Raw genomic sequence first — 12150 nt, 5'->3', positions numbered from 1 at the left:
CCTGCAATCGATATCTACACTAAACTTGCTATAATTATCTTCATTAGAGTATCAAGCTAGCTATAGTAATTTCGGAGATATGGAGACAAAATATCCACATAAATTCACTTGTTTAAATGATACATTTTCGTATCACCATTGCAAATTTTTTTCAATATAATTTCGTATCACCTTTCTAAATGTTTTCAATGTTTCTTATGACATACAAAGATTTTTTAGTGGATTAGAATGTGGTTATACATTGTAGCCATCCGCTATTTTGTCTAATTCGGTACACTTACTGTTTCCGAATACGAGTGTTTTACCCGTCATTCGTACACATCACGCTTGTCTATCACTATTGTCTAGATGACAGCATAGAATCGATAAAAAATAAGAGAAATCGAACGTGCGAGGAAAATAAATGTAATATTGGACTTTTATGTTTGCTGCGCCTCTACACCCCATGGAGCAGGAATACATCAAGCGTCTAATGTGTTAACAATTCAAATATCAGAACTCTGTATTTTTAAGATTGTAAAACTTCAAGTCTTTGATTAGTTCATATTTCGAAGCAAATTTTCATTTGTGTACAATCAATAATCTGACTTATAATTAAAATTGACATGAAGCATTTCTAATATGTTGGGAGATTTCTCCCAGACATCCAAATGAAAGATGTTCTAAAAATATTTGTCATGGAAATTATAGTTATTGAAATAAAATGTACACTTCTGCATTCAGTTATTTCTGCAATTCTATTTATAGCAGCAATATTATTTTTGCCTGTATAACTCGTAGACCCGCAAAATTTTTAGCGTTTAAAGCATGCGATACAAAAACCTCGCAGAAGATCGATTGTATAATAATTGAAAAAGAGACTGAATCGCTCCGGTTAAAAATCATCGAAGAATAATAAAATGACGCTGTGCCAAATTCACAACTCGATTTTTTGCACAAAAATCGTTGCCTCTGAATTTCGTGTTCTACAGATGAACTGTAGCATATAGCATACGGTATATAGCGAATCCTCTTCTTGTTCAGAAAACTCGTTATTTGCAAACCTAGTGGATTGCCACATCATTTCAGTGTCGTGAAACTCATTCGAATACGGCCGTTCTGCCTTGCTCAAGCGCCACTATTTCGTTTTTCCGCTTATTTTCTTTTTTGCGATACTAATTTTCATTTGTAACACCTAAAAATCTTCTCTACTGATTTTAATCGTATTCTGATTGAAGACAGCTGCGTATTGATCGTATTTGATGTTTCACAATGATAGGATGCAAATAAGCAACCATCAGAAATAACGTTAAAAATGAGAGAATAATGAAACATAGTCTAGTCTTTTATTATGCATGATCTTATTTTTGATCTCTCTTGTGTTGCAGGAAAATTTAGACACAATTCGGGGAATGATATTTTCGAAGGAAATCAGGACATGCTAAAGGAACGAGGTAAAGATTAATTTATAGAAACTATATTTACTATGGTATAAAATGTATTTAATTTACTATACTTGTGATTGCTATATTTACTTAATTTTTTCCCAAGACGTGAGTTATATAAATAATAAAAGTTTGTGATTTTCATAAACATATTTCTAATTTTTTTTAATATTTGTCAAGCACCTAAATTACTTATATTTATGTTTTGAGAAATTCTTGACTACAAAAAATTTGCGTAACACAACTGATTTTTATGTTATTAAAATCAAATTTAAAGGGTTTTAACATTTTTAAAAATGCAAGACAAAACTTTAAATGTATATAAGGAAAAACATAATGAGTGAACGTAGTTGAAGATTTAATAACATTTTTTTTTTCAAATATTTCCTCCAACATATTTTATATTTATCAGAAATGTATTTTGTTACCATGTAAATTCTGAAGTTACTGCAATTAAGCAAAGAGTAGACGGCCCCCGGCACTTAAATAAAACAAAAATTTTATAATCGATAAATCTTAATGAAATCATTCCTTCGAGAAATATAGGCAACAGTTCCCTTCGTAATAACAATAAAAAAGCTGAAACGTATTCCCCTCATAAGTTCATATAGAAAATCTATAAATTTCAGTCTCCGTTTTTAAGCAATTAAAATCTGACGGTCAGTTCCGGGCACAATATTCAGCGATCGTTTAAACGTTGTTTACGCTCACCTACATCATAATAAAAATTTAAATTTAACAGATCAATACCTTTATATTCATCGAGTTTTCAACCTTCATTGTGCTGCATTTTGTTTCTTCGATAATTCCTTTATAAATCGTGCATCGTTTTGTTACGAAACTCGATTAAAAAGACTTTGAATAAATTAAGTTGTGTAACTTTTAATAGTTTTTTTTTTACATGTAGTTTATCTTATTAAGACAATTTTTTAATTTCAGTTACAATAGTAAAATCAGTTGTTCTTAAAATTTTTAAAAAACTTGCCCGAGAGTATTCATCATTACGATGTTTAATTATAAAATTATAATTAATTATTAATGCTTAATTTAATATTTTTAACATCAAAATGTCAACATATCAGGAATTTAACTAAAATTTTGAAATATAGATTAGGAATTTTCAATGTTAAAATTAACACCATATGTTATACCATAATGATGGTATCACTGTTAATTGATTTGACTATTGATATCCCTGGAAATTGATTTCACTGCTGATGACATCATTGGAAATTGATTTCACTGTTGATATCAGTGGAAATTGATTTTATTGTTTAATTCGCTTGCATTTATTTCTCATATTATTAATAACTTTCAATTGTTGTATTGCATGAGAAATTATCAAAGACAGATATGTTATATAGACACATTTTTAAAAAACCTTACAAACCGCTATGAAATTTCATTAACATTTATTTGGACTAAAAATTTATTTATTTACAAGTTTTTCTTTTACGTATGACCTCTGTAATAGGCATAATTTCAAATTAACGTTATGATCAATAATGTTATGAATAACGTTATGTAAAAGTCAATGATTATAGCAATTGATAATTAATCTTTCTTTCCATGTATCGATCAAATAATAAATCTTATATCTTATACCTCTGTTTTAACGTTATAAAATAAATATCAAAGTTCGTAGATAAAAGTTGCATTACAGCATGGAATAAAATACGCGTTAGTTTGAACAATTTTCGTAATTTTCTTTGCGTCCGTTTGCGAGGAGCAAGCGTTGTAGTAACACCTCAATTTCCTTTCGCAGATCTGAAGCTACGAGGTCGTAAAGAAACCACCGGAAATGAAGGCGACGATTACGATGATTCTGGAGTGGCGTCGGAAGAGAACTCTTTCAGCTTGATTTTCGCTTTGGTTACACTTATCATTTATTACCATCATCATCCTCAGTTAAGAACACTCCACCCTGCTTGAAAATTTCACCGTTCACACGCCAACTCATCGTCGAATTCCTCTATTGGTCGCGGCTTGTGGAAAATCTGTAAATTCACTTGGAAATCCATCGCTCAGGGACTCCGCTCGAGGATAAATCATCGAGAATCGTGCTGACCACTTACACTGTATTATAAAGCATTGTCATATGTAACGATATTAGCTGTTAATTTAGTCGACTAACAAGGGACATTACCCAATCGCCAATCGCCGATTTTGATGCGCTTTGAGTATGATATAGAACGCAAAAAAATATTTGACACGTATTTTTTTTTATCGGCCATCGTTCATGCTGAAGGGGTGAAAATGGCCCCCAAAGTTGGGGTTGCAAAACATATTTTCTCGAATATCTCAGGAACTATTAGGCCTAGACAAAAAATTAAAAGTGCAAATTTTTCTGTTTTAGAAGGCCAATAATATGGCCTAAGTGGATTTTTGAAAAATTTATTTGTTTAAAAAATATGTTAAAAATTAACATTATTTTGCAAATTTTTTAAATAAAACTTTGTACTATTTTGATCAAATTTTACACATGTAAACTATAGGTCAAAAGACAAAATACGGATAAATTGGAATTTTTAATTTCCCTTGTGGAAAAAATATTATTGTCGTTGAAGTTATACGTACATTTTATACCTTCCGTTCGGTGCACAATTGATTTTTATACGTAATATTCTGGAAATTGTATTATATTACATTTTTTACACTAACTTATTTAAAAAAAAGAATTTGAAGGTCCAAAGGTGCCTGTAAAAAAATATGCCGTTTGAGTCAGATATCGCATTTGATCCGCGTTATGGGCGCGTACTGGTGGCAGTATTCAACGTACGGAGGATCTTAACGCGTAAATTGTACTTGTGCGAAGTGTAATATCTTCATAATGATGTAGAATACGTGCAATTAAAGGAATTACACCTGTTGATTAAGAATTTTTTCACGATTGTAAAATATATATTATTAGGTTGGGTAACTTTGAAAATACCACTTTTTTAATAATTTTTTAATTTTTTTAAATTTTTATAAGAAATATCATATCCAAATAAAACTTTGACAGTTTTAAGTATTAAAAAATCGATACTGGATTAATACAACCTTCTGATGTATGTGGTTATAGAACATGGAAAAATTTCGCGCATTAAATATTAAGTCTTTTGCCTGCGCTAGATTTACAAATTAACGTACGGGCATGGGACATAATTATCAAAATGTGTCCTTTAATTCATAATCAATTGTCCGCACCTAGGTATAAAAAACTGTTTAAGTACGCATGGTTACAGTATGGTTGCATCAGTAGTAGATTGGAACATTTTGATAATCCCGTTACGTTTACTATCGTTTATAATACATTAGAAATTCATTTCAAAATAAAACACATAATTTTGAAAATTATAAAAAGACTATAATTTCAGTGTTACTATATATCTTACAATCATAAAGCAATTCTTGATCAACAGATGTAATTCCTTTAATTGCACGTATTCTACATCATTATGAAGATATTACACTTCGCACAAGTACAATTTACGCGTTAAGATCCTCCGTGCGTCGAATACTGCCACCAGTACGCGCCCATAACGCGGATCAAATGCGATATCTGACTCAAACGGCATATTTTTTTACAGGCACCTTTGGACCTTCAAATTCTTTTTTTTAAATAAGTTAGTGTAAAAAATGTAATATAATACAATTTCCAGAATATTACGTATAAAAATCAATTGTGCACCGAACGGAAGGTATAAAATGTACGTATAACTTCAACGACAATAATATTTTTTCCACAAGGGAAATTAAAAATTCCAATTTATCCGTATTTTGTCTTTTGACCTATAGTTTACATGTGTAAAATTTGATCAAAATAGTACAAAGTTTTATTTAAAAAATTTGCAAAATAATGTTAATTTTTAACATATTTTTTAAACAAATAAATTTTTCAAAAATCCACTTAGGCCATATTATTGGCCTTCTAAAACAGAAAAATTTGCACTTTTAATTTTTTGTCTAGGCCTAATAGTTCCTGAGATATTCGAGAAAATATGTTTTGCAACCCCAACTTTGGGGGCCATTTTCACCCCTTCAGCATGAACGATGGCCGATAAAAAAAAATACGTGTCAAATATTTTTTTGCGTTCTATATCATACTCAAAGCGCATCAAAATCGGCGATTGGCGATTGGGTAATGTCCCTTGTAAGTGTAACACATTCTTCGTTATGGAAAGAACACGCAGCGAGCAATAAGTGATTATCTTGAGATGAAGCTATTGCTGGAATTGAATTAACTGTAGATCGATGGGTACACGGTACAATCGTAAAATTGATTCTTGTACAAAAATGTATTAGACATCTACAAAATCTCGTCGAGGAAATCTATTTTTAAGGAAATCGAATATTTGAATCGTACTGTAGATTACTACCATTTTGTTTTGTTGTTCTTTGCTCGAACCATTTTACTTTGCTTGTATTACCAGCTTGTTTTGCTCATGGTACCACTGTTTTCTTTCTGTTTAACGATCTTACTTGTTTATTTCAGATATAGACGTGTTTCAAATATGAATAAAATATCCGTAAAGCGTATAAAAAGCTGTTTGAAGCAAAGGGAAGGATTTCAGTATATTTTTATTTGAATGAATTGATTAATGTTCGGATCTTGTGTTGCATCCTTATAAATTTTTAAATTACTTATGTCTGTATAAGGATTGAATTTCTTTTTATGTTATTGTCTGTATTTTTGATAACTTACTATTATTATAATTATAATATTATAATATAATTACTGAAATTATTATTCTACTGCTTTACGAAAGCATTGTAAATAATATTCAGATTAAATAATGTAATTTAATATTCTTCATAACGAAAACGAAGAGTAAAATACTCGAAACGTTGCTGAAATTAAAATAATGTAACTTTTAAAAAAATTTATATACTTAACTATCTGTGAGTTATAAATTATTATATTCACAAGATTGGATGACAAGTTAAAAGTTATATAAATTGGCATAGTTCTAATAAAAATTCTTCCAAAACATAGAAACAGGAATAAAAAAATTTAAGATAATTATATTATAATGTTATAAAGCGAAAGAGAGGATTAAAATGCAACCAACGAATGAGCCTAATTAGCATTCTATAATATTGAACTACTATTTATCTAATAATAAAGCATTGTGGCGAGAAATTTTATTTGACATTTTCTATTTATTATTATAGAATCATCAGTTTTACGGTTGTACCCCTGAGTACTGTAAGGTATGGTCATACTCAATAAATCATGATGGTACTCAAAGCTAGTCAATATGAAACCTAACTCTTTGCTAGTACTCATGTAGTCATTTATTTGAAAGTTAAGTGCCATTTTGCTGTGTATCGCGTTCGTTTCTTATCAATGTCATTTTCAAATCATTCCACTTTTGTTTCTTGCAAACTAGAATATTAAGAGTGCTTTACTTACTATAACTTAATTATAATTCATTTAGAATTTTTAAGATATTCAGGATTTTATTAATCTAAGATTCATTTAATTACAACTTGGTGTTTATTTACCGTAATTTAATTATTAACGAAGCTCTCTAAGGAAAATGGAAATTACTTGTTTCTCAATGTATAAAGTATTTCGCGAAGAAAAGCATGAAAATGAAACAAAGAGAATGTAGAATTGCGGTAACTTTACATGTTATGTAGGCTTTCTCTCGAAATGTGTTCAAATTGTACTCCAGTTCGTCAGTTTGATAAGAATTCACTGCAAGCATGCTTTGTTTCAAATTGGTTCCTATGAAATCAAGACATATCACGTTTCACGTAGCCAAAAAGTCCACTAAGCAAACAATTTAATTACTTATGTTTTAGATTAACGTAATTGTAATAAATATACTTAAATTTGTGAATATTATGGAATTAGAATCGCTACAAGCTAGTCTGCCAGAAAGAGTACATACTTAACTATACTATAGATCAGACTCTATTAATTTTTACAATTTTAAATGCGTTATTATTATGGTAACATTTTCTTCTTTTCGAAATATACAAATAAGTTTAATTTTCTTTTTTCATTACTAAATTTTATGTACTTCATGCCATTTTACAATTGTCAATTGAGCACTGCTGTCGAAATCTTCAATTAATACTCAGAACCTTTTTTATGGAAATTATTGAAACAAGTAAAATATTTATTGTAAATTTTAAGAAGTGAATTGTGATTATCAGTGAGTGCTAAAAGCATCGAAATTCATATAACTGAACTGATATTAAATATAAAATATAACTTTGCCATACTTCGTTTTCATGAAATACAAATTCGTTATATTTACATTTATAGAGAACAACTTTATTATATTTTACATTTATAGAATATAAATTCATTATACTTTATATTCATTCTTTCATACCGCACAAACTATAACGAAAACGAGGATATTCTCTTTCTGGCAAACCAGAGTCGAATTTCGGTAGATTTGATTTTAAGAAAATTATTAATACAGGATCGTTCGAAGAGGATATCGATATTTCCGAATTCCGGAAAATGTATAAATTATATCCAAGTGATAAGTAATTTGTCCGAACTTAATCTCTCTTATATTCCTTACAAATTCTATGTAGAGTTCCATATCTCTTAAAAATTTTTTATAACTTCAAAATCTCTTGTGACATTTTTGGTTAATTCATACATCTTACACAAAACTCCAACTACTGACAAAATCTTATCAGACAATATTAAACTTCATGTTCAATTCATAAATCAAGATTTAGACTGAAACGTTAAAATTATCTTCTTATGAAATTATGTAAAACAAAATTTATTTAAATAAGAAAGTTGAAATCTGAATTTGATTTGTAGCAAAGTATGTTTTTTTGTGTATTAGCTGGATTAATCGGATAGATTGCTTATCATTTGACACTCTTGCGAAGTTTGAAATATTTAAAATGTGAAGATACTCTTTTTGAATCAGCCTGTATATAGAGACTGTATTTGTAAGCACTCGATAGGGAACGCTTAATAATTAGTAACAGCCGCTTCGGCGGAAGCGTCCAATGTTTGTACCAAGAACAATGTAACTAAATATTATAGTAACGAACGAAATAACTATGAATATACACATTAATGTATATGTACATATACACTCGATATATGCATATTATAGCTGGTGCATCTGTATAGCGTATCTGTGTATATAACTATACATAGTGTGTTAGAATAGCGTTGTCCAAAGACTGAGAGTATCATTTCGATGCTCTTAAATTGCATTAAGTAATCTGTGGTTGAACTTGAATATCTAAACTGACTAGATTTTCTGATAGCAAATTTAGTACATTTTTATTGAGAAAATAGAAAGAACGGAATATATGATGTGATCAAATTATATTTTCATTTAACCCCTTAAACGTTATGGTTCATCGGTAAAGTCCACAATAAAATGTTTTTTGGCTATTGATACTTGAACCAAATTGTACGAAATTTTAGTAAATTTAGGACATTGGTCTTTCGGAAGAGTTGAACAAATTGAAGAATCTGCTACCTTGTTATATATGTATATTGTATAAATGTAGATGTTACATACATTACGTTCGAATCGTCTAAATATAAATACGGTGTAATTGCTTAAGGGGTTAATCATTCTACTTCACGAATTAGAAGAGTTAAACGAGCTGAGTCTTATTACCTATGTTGAGTACTTATTAATACTTATTGATACTTAATGGTATTTATTTCAAATAATCGTTTTAAATTCTTTTTTCTTTAACAGCAATCGTAAAGCTAAATTAAATTAAATATGAAAAGTTTACATTAATTCTAAAAATTTTGTCTGTACAAAATTTATTAATTATTGAAAAGAATTTTTAGTTGAAATGCCTGTACTAGAAATATACAAGATATATTCAGTTTCTCTAATAATTAGCTCACATATCTTTGTTCGCGTTTAGAATTATTTTTCTGAATGCTAATAGTCAATAAGGTTCAGTGAGATTCAGAAAAATCTTTGAAATTAGTCTGATCGTTGTACTAAGACCATGAAAACCATGGATCAATTGGAAGCATAAAAAAAAAACATTTTTACTTTCATTATAGTGACAAAAGAGTTATTGTTATACTTCAGCTATTACTGGCAATAATTAGTTTTGTAATTTCTAAGACATCGCACAAAAGAACACTGTCAAAAATAGATCATTTTTAAACGCATTACAAATTTGTGTTTTACAGTCTAATCACTTGTTATATTATTTTTGATTATTAGATTCTCAGCGCCATATTGGAACGAACTTTCTAAAACAATTAGCATTGTATTTTAGTGTCCTCTATTCTCATGTATATAAAGATGCAAAATAATGTAATAAAAAATGCATTTAATTAGAAAAAGTTATAATTTCTGTAAATAGTAGATTAAAATCCAAGCTTCAAATATTTCTCTTAAAAATCTTAATCTCAAATAAATAATCCCAGTTATCCTAAGATTTTTAATTCAAAGGAAATGTCTATTTTTAACATTGTTCTTACAAATATATTTTAAGTTCCTGAATTGCGACAAAAAATAAGTAGAATTTGGATGAAGGTCATAAAATCAGGCTTGAAATTTAAATCTGGTGAATTGTTAGAATTGTTAGAAACGCGGAGAGATATGTGAAAACGTTTTAGAAACATTTTTATATGGAAATTACAGTGTACAATAAGGTCCGTTACCAAAGTGAGAACTACACTTTTGTACACAACCTCAAAAAATCTAAATTCAATTATTTTACTAGTAGAAATTATTTTAATTGATTATAATGTTCTTTCGAACAGTTAATTATTTCACATGCATAGAATTTATAAAGTTTCATGCCTCTCGTCTGCTTTTATACGAAACGATTTTGTTGTCAAAATAAATTTCAACATAAACTCACTCGAATATCTAAAAATCGAGTAATTTATATTCTTAAAATCAGAAAGTATGTGATAAATATTGTATTGACATAATTTGTTTGATTATATTTCAAAAACACAAATTTCTTTTGCTAAAGGCTATACGTAGCGAAATATTGAATAAATTAATTCAAGTTTTTCTTAATAATCTGTAAATTTCGTTCGCTCCCCGTATTGTACATATCGATGTAAACAATCTTACAAAAACTGATTACAACGATTTTTTAAATTCTTCTTTATTATCTGAAATTATGTAAAGTGTTCAGAAAAATTAATTATACTAAATAATAAACTATTCAAAATAATTTAATCACAGAAAGAAAAAGTTCATTCAGAATAATTTAACTATAAAGCGCAAGAAGATTTTTCTTACAAGTGTTTTTCATTACAAATTGCAGAAATGTTTAACAATTAATTTTCATCACAATATCGAGTAATATGTATTTTATATCGCATAATTACGAATAGCTTTCGTATTAGAAACTTTTAAAGTTAGATATAAGCTGTCGTTTCTTCGCAGATCGAATATTTTTAGACGATTAAAATAAAGATTTATAAGTTTTTAGTATAAATCTCGATCCAACGATTTCTACATTTCATATACGATTTTTACAGCTTACGAATTAGACTATTAGTTATTTTATGTTAAACGGAACTTTTAGTATATAGATTCGATTAGAATATTTACTGACAAATAAAACTAAATATGTGGTCGTAGTACGTATAATATAAATAATATTGTTAGGTAATAAAGTAGAATCGAGGAATTGTTGCTAACGTTATGTGTAAAATATGTAATATGTTTTATCTTTTCTTTGAGCCAAGCTGTAAACGCTATTAGCAAAAAAATTATTTTAACTGTGTGTTATACAATGTAAATCGTAAAGTGAAAAATATCGGGGCTGTAACATTTTAAGGTTCAGTTACAAAAATTAATTGAAAAAGAAGAACTAAATGTTAATTCTAAAATCTATGAATTTATTGGGTTAATTTCGATACTGAATTCTAAACTAAAATTAAAAATGTAATTGTTTTACAATCTTTTTATATTTACACCATCTAGAATTATTTTACACAAACCTACACCAGCTACAATTTATTCACACTAATTTATCACGTCTACAATTATTTTACACAAATCTACTCCAGCTACAATTTATTTACACAAATCTGCAGTGTTTGCAATTATTTTACACAAATCTACAGTGTCTAAAATTTCTTTCTTTTCCAAATTTACTTATGTACAACTTCTTTTTACACGAATGTACTCTATGTTCTCTTTACAATAAAAAAATAATACAAAATTTGAAATTCAGAGCCATCCAATATAAAACGAATTCGTATCTAAAAAAAAATTACCTATTTATCAATTATTGTCCGACCATCTAAATATGTACAATCAAATCTTGTAAAATGGCGACTAAATAATAATCCGACATTATTCTTCAAACGTATTGAACTTGTATAAAGGAATAAATTCGTATAATTAAAATAACTTTTCCATTATTATTTGTACTAGCTTAAAAATTCTAAAACAATTGAGTTACATTGTTCTGTAACAAAAATGTATGTAAAAGGAATAACTCTGTTCGTTCACCATTTGTTTCAAATAAATAAGTTATTCAGATTGCGTGAACTTGAGTTTGAAAACTGCGTGAACTTGAGTTTTCCTCAATTCAAAAATATGTAAGTAGAATCTGATGAGTGTAACAACTGAACATGTACATGCGAATATTTTGTATCATCAGCATTGTAGATATCATCATAATCAATGTTGAAGAATGATTAATGTAATTAACTGCGAAAATGCGAGGTTACTCACGAATGCTTGTAAGTAGAAGACACAAAGAATTAACAAATATATACAAACGAAATATAGTATAA

At 28.4% G+C, this 12150-nt stretch overlaps 1 protein-coding gene across 1 annotated transcript in view; it reads left to right on the top strand.

The window, feature by feature from the left end:
- LOC100875784 (neurotrimin) overlaps positions 1 to 12150 on the top strand; it is a 247487-nt gene extending 235337 nt beyond the window's left edge. Inside the window, exons 9-10 of the mRNA XM_012280657.2 lie at positions 1368 to 1433; positions 3190 to 12150. Of these exons, the coding sequence (XP_012136047.1) occupies positions 1368 to 1433; positions 3190 to 3356 (233 nt within the window). The 3' untranslated portion in view covers positions 3357 to 12150. The remainder of the gene's footprint in view (positions 1 to 1367; positions 1434 to 3189) is intronic.

This window comes from Megachile rotundata, chromosome 1, assembly GCF_050947335.1.
Source record: "Megachile rotundata isolate GNS110a chromosome 1, iyMegRotu1, whole genome shotgun sequence".
NCBI lineage: Eukaryota > Metazoa > Arthropoda > Insecta > Hymenoptera > Megachilidae > Megachile > Megachile rotundata.
The sequence above is the reverse complement of the archived record's forward strand: the minus strand, read 5'-3'. Positions and strand labels throughout refer to the sequence as shown.